The 9,257-nt window shown below is 40.8% G+C and overlaps 1 protein-coding gene across 7 annotated transcripts in view; it reads right to left on the bottom strand.

Moving 5' to 3' along the window:
* Positions 1–1,435: 1,435 nt before the first annotated feature.
* Positions 1,436–9,257, bottom strand: part of mgaa (MAX dimerization protein MGA a) — a 127,384-nt gene continuing 119,562 nt past the window's right edge. For all 7 annotated transcript variants that reach the window (XM_048537820.2, XM_048537822.2, XM_059649296.1 and 4 more), the window contains exons 24-25: positions 8,393–8,599; positions 1,436–4,313 (exon numbers count right to left, since the gene is read on the bottom strand). In XM_048537820.2, coding sequence (XP_048393777.2) covers positions 3,037–4,313; positions 8,393–8,599 — 1,484 coding nt within the window. In that variant the 3' untranslated portion in view covers positions 1,436–3,036. The remainder of the gene's footprint in view (positions 4,314–8,392; positions 8,600–9,257) is intronic.

Genomic DNA, 9,257 nt, shown 5'->3' with positions numbered 1-9,257 from the left:
TCCCCTCCCCCATTTCTGAAGAAGGATCTCTAACTGAAACGTCAAACTTTCCGGCTCCTCTGATGCTGCCTGTCCTGCTGTGTTCATCCAGCTTCATGTCGTGTTATTGCTTATTAAAGCAGATATTGGACTGCTGGAAAATGGAGGGAGGAGAAGTACTAATGGGGAACAAAGAATTCACAGAAGATGAATAGGTACTTTTCATCAGTCTTCACAGTAGAAGACATCAGTAGCAGACCAGAACTTCAAGAGTTGGGGAGCAAAGGGGAGTACCATGGTCATCAAATGACTCTGCCACTACCATCATAGACTTCAGTGTATAGTGGACTTCATGCTAGATAAGTTAATCCAAGTATTCCCCAAACCATATAATGTTCAAGGACGTGCTGGCTAGGCGTATTAGCTATGGTAAATGCACGGTTACAGGGTCTGGGGAGGATGCTCTTCAGATAGTTGGTGCAGACTCAAAATGCCAAATGGCCTCTTCGGGGGGGAGTTTTTACGATCAAGTGGCAGACCAGACTCATTGGACCAAATTGCGTAATTCTGCTCATGTAGCTTGTGGTCCATCGTCTGGCAGGTTCTCAAGACTGATCATTGCTGACTATGTTTTGTCGATCCTTGGCAATCTTCTGCGCTGATTTTCTTGCTGCGTTTTGTACACTGCTTGCTTCAATTTGGATTTACTGGTGGCTTACTTGCAAATAAAACACAGTGAAAGCAAAATGCCTTTAGTCCCACATGTAAATAGGAAGACTAACCAACACATGGAAAAGATACAAGTCTTCAATATATGACTCGTGGCGCTTGTAGGACATTAATTATGTGCTGTGTACATTCTATTATCCTCCATTGTATCCTCGTTTTTAACATCAATTTTTCATGTCAGTTTCTCCCTTTCCTCTTCTGATCTTTGCACTCATTTTATCTTGATTTCAGTAAAAACTCCCCTTCTGACCTGATTGATATTGGCTCTGTTGCATTTTGCCATTTAAACCACTACCACCGCCCATGCCATGCTATGCAACTGCCTCCTTACTGGCTATTGATGCTGTTCTCCGTAGATGCTTATCTTTGCTATATGGCTCATAACCGATTTCCACACCATCAGGCTGTATCTCCTTCCCATGCCACGAACCACCTCCCACATTTCCCTACAATCTGCTCCCTTTTCCCAAGCGGTCACTAGCATGCCCTTACCCATTTCTGCCATTCTCTACTGTGCCTGCAGTACACTATTATTTATCCATGAAAATGGAAAGAGAAAGGATCAAACTAAGATCCAATTTGTTGTTTCATTCTGATGTGGGAGAGAAGTGAGAATGCCATTCAATGTTCACAGGTTTATAATTATGGCGAAACACTATTTCCTCATTATAATTAAAAACAAAAACTGACACAAAAATCAAAATACAAGACTAATGTGGACATATAATGTGTATTTGATATAGATATGCCTATCAGTTGCCTTGACACAGCAATGTAGAAAATTGCCCAGGTATGTCCTGTACACAAAAAGTAGTACATATCCAACCCTTTGAATAATTGCCTCACCAGTCTACTCTCGATCATCAGCAAAGTGATAGAAGGGGTTATTCAAAAGTGTTATCAAGCAGTATTTCTCAACAATAACCTGCTCATTGTCATTCAGTTTGGTTTCTGCTAGGAGCTGCGCCCACTATCACTATAAACTTTGCTTCAAACATGAACAAAAGAGTTCAATTCCAAGGGTGAGATGAGGGTCCCTGCCTTTGACATCAAGGCCACATGTGAAGGTGTGTGGCATCAAGGAGTCACACGCTGCACAGAACAGAACAGAACAGAACCTGCTGTCATCTATCAATTAAAAGGTCTGGAATTTGAATCTTAGCAGGTGGTGGAGAAAGAATAAAGTGGGACTATTATTTAGTCTTTACGTTAAAGGAAATGAATGAAATTCCTAAGTAATCTGATTCCCTTTCAGAGTCGATTCCACGAGTACAGTCTTCCACTTTCAATCAAATTCCAAATGAAACACAAGAACATGACTCCCTTCACTGCAGTCTTCAATACAATTACAAAAGCTACAATGCATACAATGACTGTCAAAGGTAAATGTAGTACCTGGTTTAACTAGTTTAATTGCAAGGTCAGACATGCCTTTAAACCACATACACAAAATGTTCCAATCAAATCTGTTAGACTGTTTTCTAGAAAAATAGTGGGATCTTGCCAAAAGAAAACAAAAAAAAACTTAAGAAATTTCTATTTCACAATTCTTTAAAAATATGTAGTACAGTATTTACACATTATCCAAGACACACTGAAAATCAAATTTCGTCTGCCAACATTTTAGCACTCAACATTATCAATTAATTTTCATCTCTATCAACCACAGTTGATTCTATTCAAATCTGAGCTGTTCCAGTACTAGGAAATCTAAAAAGGAAGGTCCAGTGCATTTCAAATGCACTTACACTCCTTCAGCTATTCAGAAAATTAGATTTGTGAAACCACTGAAACAAAGTCAGTTTGTACACCAGCTGAATGATTGCTTTACCAAAACTCAAATCGCTATACTATACAAACTACATACAAAAGATGTTCATTAACCTACCAAGGAGGTTACGGTCAGCATCTTTATGTTTAAGGTGACAACTTTAGAAACTGTACAAAAAGCCCAGAAAATGATTTTAAATTGAAGATTCACTAACATAAAACCAAACTGCAAAATGGTCAATTTCAGCTGAATCACCACACTAAGCCAATCAAATCTGGGTTCACCACAAATTCATGGTGAATGAATTACAGCTGAAACTATACAAGAGATCCATTATGTGGTGAAATGCCAGATTAAACACACTTCATCGGTTACTTTTAACAGCAATCCCTGCACGATTACCACAAATCTCCAAAGTTTAATTCAATTCATAATTATTTCAATTTCATGTTTAAAATCATTGGAGAGATGATCCAAGTGTATTAGTTTTCAGAATGGAATCCTCAAAAGCTGGCCGAGAGTAATTTTGAACTATTGTAGTGTTCTCCCAAAACACTTCATGGACTCTCTGCACTTATTGTTTGCGGAGATGAGATCCGCGCTAGTGCAGGCATAGGCCTGCTATTCTCTGATGAGTGCTCTGTCAGTGTTACTGATTCAACCTTTCCAGGTACCCTGATTAAGCCAAGGGGTGCCAACTTAGGCATTGGTCTCCAAAGCATGTCTAAACTGCTTTGGACCTCTGTGTTTGAAGGTGAGGCTGCCTTCATGTGCACAAGTGGAGGAGGTGAGACAGTTACTGAACTGTTCACCCCACAAACATGGTTGCCCTCGAAGTCCAGTGTGCCATCATCCAACTCATTTTGGGAATCCACAGGCATCTCACTGCTAAGCAGCTGCTCAACATTCAGGTCCTCGCCTTCCAACTGCAATACCAGGGGGCTACTTGAGCCACCACTCTCCCTCTCTGATGTCTGTTTAAGTTCAGCGTCTTCATCAGCACCATCAATGTCCACCAATCTTATTGGTCCATGGATCAACGATAATTCATCTATGTCCTCTCCTTGATTTCCATTGTCAATAAAGCCCAATGCCTGGTGATCAGAGATTGAAGATGCATCTGGATTTCCTTCATCATCAGAGAACTGCTGGTTTAAATACGCAAGCTCATTTAAAAGTGAAGTGAATGGCTCGTAGCCATCAGTATCCACTATCTCACTGGATGCAGTGCCATTGGCTTTCAACAGTGGTGACAGTTCTGCATCTCTGTCACTCAATCCAATAGATTTCCCAGTGTTGCACGTCTGCACCCGATTGCTCATCACCTGAAACTCCAATCTGTCTTCAAATATTATTTCAGTCGTTGGTGCTGGCCCAGGTGAGGTTTCCTCTCTAGTCCAGGCCTTTTCTGTACAAGACACTGAAGCTCTGTCAGGGAAACAAGACAGATCTAATGCCTTTGGTGATCCGTCAATCTTGTCAGAACCCAGTACGTGAGAAGTTGTAACCTGCTGTGCTTGTTGTTGATGTTCGGACTTCGAAGCCTCTGATGATACGATAAGAAACGGCATGACCTCGCTTTCACCAAGTGCGGTGAATTCTCCAGTGATGTCTGAGCTGTTATTTAGGTCGGATGTTCTTTTATTGTCTCTAGAAATCTGTTCTCCTTGTGATGTACATTGTTTCCTCCCTTTCATGCTGAAATCAAGAGCTTGAGGATCCACTTCTGCAAAGGAATCATTCATCTCTTGCAGATTCAACGATGGAGCTTCTCCAGTCGCCAGAGAGGTCACATTCACTATTCTTGGCATCAGGAAGGAGGAATTTTCATCACCTGTAGTGAGATAGAAAAGAATGAGCACATCACTGAATTTACTGATGCTGTTTATGTTACATTTTTGTCAACTTTAGGTTACGCTAATAAAAGTTTCCAAATAAACTATTTTTCTAGTAATCCCAAATCTTCCAACGTTGTCAGTCACAGAATAAGGAACAAATATATTTTATCATCAACTATTGCTCTTTAAGTGGTTACTGTGAATTGTGCAACATCAGCCTCAAGGAGTTCACCTTCATTTTTAAGTGAAGTTCTTGGCCATTATCCAGTGCCTACGTGAAGAATGTCAAAACAAATATGTGAGCAATTGCAAGAATAGTCACTTGTCCTATATTGTCACTTCAATCCAATTAAACCATCAAAGTCTAAAGCATTACAACAGAATGATGACAAGTAAGAATAATTATAATATTATGAGCCAGGGATAATGGTTTTGTGAACGGCCAGTCATGCTTGATGGATTTCTTGGAATTCTAAGGTATAACAAGCAAGGTGGATAAAGGGAATCAGTAGATTATTGTACTTGGGTTTCCAAAAGGCATTTGATAAGGTCCCAAATAAAAAGCATCTACTTAAGATAAGAGCTAATAATTTGGCGGGATGCTATTTAACATGAATGGAGTAGTAGCTAATTAACAGGAAACGGTCAGGAAATATTGGGCTTTTGTAGGATGGCAAGCTATAACTAACAGTACACCATGGGTCAATGCTGGCTCTTGACTATTTACAATCTGCAAATTTTTGAAAACAAGTAGTTCAGGGCTATGAAGAGCTGGCATGAAAAGAGAAGTTGAGGTTTGGGGCAGTTCAACCAACAGCAAGCTTGAATCTGATCAAATTATCTACTCATTCTCCTGTTTCTTATGTTGCTGTTATCAGCAGGACAGACCCATCAGATATGGCAGTGCAGTCGTATTTGGTCAGGAATCAACTGCTCTGGTAGTCAACAACATTAACTCTGGGCACCAAGGTTCACGGCAGGATAGACAAGTAAACCTCCAGCTAGTGATAGCCCTGTCCAGTGAGTTTGCAATCATGAGTACTCTAGCATGTTGAACACTTTGTGCTCTGTCAGAGGATGGCAAGGGCACAGAATATAGTCTGGGTGAGGACCTTTAATATCTGTCACCAAGAGTAACTTGGTACAGTCACTATTTACTGAGCTGGCCACGCCCTAAAGGACATAGCTGATACACTGGGTCTGCAGCGAATGGTGAGGGAAAATGAGCGAAAACATCTTCACCTCACAAATTCAAGTGTTGCAGTTGTATCCATTCATGACAGTGCTGGTAGCATTGACTATTGCACAATCCTTGAGCAGACACAAGTTGATTTTCAAAGTTAGGAACTGCACCGCCCCACCCCCTGTACTGCCACGCAGTATAATCTTGCTAAATGCAATCAAATCAATTTCAAACAGATCTAGCAACTCAAAACTATGTATCCAAAAGACACTATGGACTATCAGAACTGTACTCAACCACACACTGTACTCTTATGACGCAGTATATCTCTTACTATACCATTTCCATCAAGTTAGGAGATAAACTCTGGTTTAAAGAATGTAGGAGGGCATGCCAAGAGCAATACCAGGCATTCTGAAAAATGGAATATCAACTTGATGAAGGACTATATGCATATCAAACAGTGGAAATAGCAAGCTTTAGACAGAGCCAAGTGATTCCATGACCAACGGTTCAGATCCAAGCTCTGCAGTCCTGCCATATCCAGTCGTGAATAGTGGTAGATAATCATGGAACTCACTGGAGGACCCTCCAAAATTCTCAACGATGGAGGAGCCCAACACATTAGTGCAAAAGACAAGGCCAAGAATTTGCAAGTCTTCAGCCAGGAATGCAAAGCAGACGATTAATCTCAGCCTCCTCTCAAGATCCCCAACATTACAGATGCCAGTACACTTGTCAACTTATTTAATTCTTGACATCATATGGAATGAAATGGCTGAAGGCACAAAGGAATAACCTGTTCACTGGTACTCAGTTTGAGTTCTGTCAAGTTCCTGATCTCAGTACAGTCTTTGTTGAAACATAGACAAAACAGCTGGACTTCTGAGGTAAATGACTGATCTTAATATCAAGGCTGCATTTGACCAAGTGCAGCATCAAGGAACGCAAGCAAAATCAGAGTCAGCAAGAATCAGATGAAAGCTCTCCAATCACTGGAGTAACACCAATCATAAAGCAACATGCTGGAAGTTGTTGAGGTCAACCTTATCAGCTCCAGGACATCACTCCAAGAATTCCACAGGGTGATGTCTAAGGCCAAACCACTTCAGTTGCTTCATCAACGACCTTCCCTCCATCATAATGTTAGGAGTGAAGGTGTTCACTGATGATTACACAATGTTCAGCATCAGTGACGTCGCCTCAGATATTGTAACATCTGTGTCAACATGATGCAAGACCTGAACACCATTCAGGCTTGAACTGATAAAGTCACAAGTAACACTTGTATTGTACAAGTGGCAGGCAACGAATATCTCCAAAAAAAGAGCGTTTAACCATCACCTCAACATAAAAGATGCACTACAATTAATCAAGGATTCCTCAACAGCACCTTCCAAACCTGTAAACCCCACCACTTAGGAAGACAAAGACTGCAAATGCATAGGAACATCACCACCTGCAAGTTTCCCTCCAAGCTGCACATTATGACATGGAATTATATGTCATTATTTCATTGTCGCTCTTTCAAAATACTGGAATTCCAATCCTAACAGCTGTGGGTGTATCTACACTCCAAAGCTGGCAGAGGTTTAAGACAGTAGCTTATTACCATCTTCTCCAGGACAGTTAATCATTGGCAAAAAATGGTAGCCTATCCAATAACACTCACAAACCAAGAATTACTTGAAATAAACAGAGGGACCTTGTGATATCCTTGCACATGAAAGAATTTACTTGCTGTACCTGCATGTTGTCAGGAAGACAAATGGAACGTTGGCCTTTATGGCAACAATGATGGAATATAAACGGTGGGAAGTCTTTCCAAAACTGTAAAAGGCATCAGTGAGATCACAATTTTTGAGTAATGTGTACAGTTTTAGTCATCTTATTTGAAGGAAGGTCATACTTGCATTGGAAGCAGTTCCAGGGCAGTTATTCGGGTGATTTCTGAAATGAGGAAAGTTTCAGCAAGCTGATTCTATACTTTTAGGAGTTTAGTAGAATTAGAGGTGAATTATTGAAACATACAAGCTTCTGAGGAGGCTTGACAAGGTCGATGCTGACAGGATATTTCCCTTGTGGTACAATCTAGAAGCAGGGGCACAGTCTCGAATTTAGCAGTCTCGCTATGTAAGAGTCAAGGAGGAATTTATTTTCCTAGAGAGTTATTCATGTGTCAAATTTTTTTCCTCAGTGAAAACTGGCATGGGGGTCATATACTCAAGAATATATTCAAGGCTGAGCTAGGCAGATTGTTTTCATTGACGAGAGTCAAAAGTTGTTGGGGCAGGCAGATAAGTAGTATTAAGGCCATATTCAGATTAGCCATGATCCCTCTAAATGGTAGAGCAGGGTCTATGGACCGAATGGCTTAATGCTGTTTCTTAAGACGTCAAAGATCTGTCATGCACCAACCTAACCCTAATTATGCAGGCAAAACTGATTTCTAAATGTTAGGATGGATATTTATAAAACTTGACTCAAATCCACTTGCCACAAACCAAAAGTACCAAGCCAAACTCAATTGTGATTCAAATGCTTGATGGAGAAGAAATTAGGATCCCTCTTGATCCACATAACCAATGTGCCATTGGATATTCTTTCTGTCCTAAAGAAACTGCTGGGGGAGTGGGGTAGTGGTTGCCAGAATCTGTTACTGCTGAGTCCCCCAGTAAGACCTTTTGACTGCTTTTTAATTCCCTAGAAATGGTGGACAACATACTCCCTGGCACACAATGGTCTGGAACCATCTAATACTTTCAACAGGTCACACTTCTGCCCTCCATTCAGAGAGAACTAAGACGCAATCCTGAAGAAATTATAGCGTTATACAGTGGTATTCTGAAACATTTCAGTAGGAAACACACAAGTATTTATACTATTTCTTACCAAGTGAATCTGCTAAAGCTTCAGACTTGGGTTCTTTTCCTTGTACCACATCAGCTGCACCAGAACGTACCACTTCATTCCCAGAAGGTCTGGTGCTTGATAGTGCAGATGTTGTCCTTGTGGAACTGAGAGATTCTTTACCAGTAGCATTGTTTACTTGAAATGGAACTGGCAACCCCTGCACTTGGATAGTAACTAAAGCAATGCCTGGAAAGACAGAGAAGGACAAGTTCATTTACAGCTTAAGATTCAGTCGCAAAGGCAAGGCAAACGAAATGGTGCAGCACTATCACGCATTTGGACCACTGATGCACCATTAAGTTGTACCATGGATATGCAAGCTTCATCCAAGGACATCAGAAATATTGGCTGGGTGTTTATTATCAAGGAGCAATGAAGCTAAATTGGATAAAATACCCACTAAGCATCAGGAAACTGCACTAGTTTAAACCACTCAAAAAGATATAGGTAGAGCTTAAATTTCATGATGGCTGTTGATCTTCTTGACAACGCATACAGCCCAGTGCTACAAGCACACTTAGTAGTGTGTCTAGGTTTGTGCAAGGCTAGCAACTATTAAAGTCAATCTGCAACATGAATCTGAAAAGGCTGGCCCTCCTGTATATAGGCCTTAAGTGTGCGATAGCAATTTGGTGAGCATGATGGGTAAGAGCAGCATATGCATGAAAACACCACAACATTCCAATTCCCCTCCAAGCCACAAAGCATCCTGATTTGAAGCCATAACACTATTTCATTACTATCATTGTGTTCAAATCCTTCCTAGAAGCACTGTGGTTATACCTCACCTCTCATGGACTGCAACAGTTCAAGGCAGCGGTTTGCCACCATCTTCAATTAGGGG

This window comes from Stegostoma tigrinum, chromosome 10 (assembly GCF_030684315.1).
Source record: "Stegostoma tigrinum isolate sSteTig4 chromosome 10, sSteTig4.hap1, whole genome shotgun sequence".
Taxonomy (NCBI): Eukaryota; Metazoa; Chordata; class Chondrichthyes; order Orectolobiformes; family Stegostomatidae; genus Stegostoma; species Stegostoma tigrinum.
This window is presented reverse-complemented; position numbering and strand designations above follow the sequence as displayed.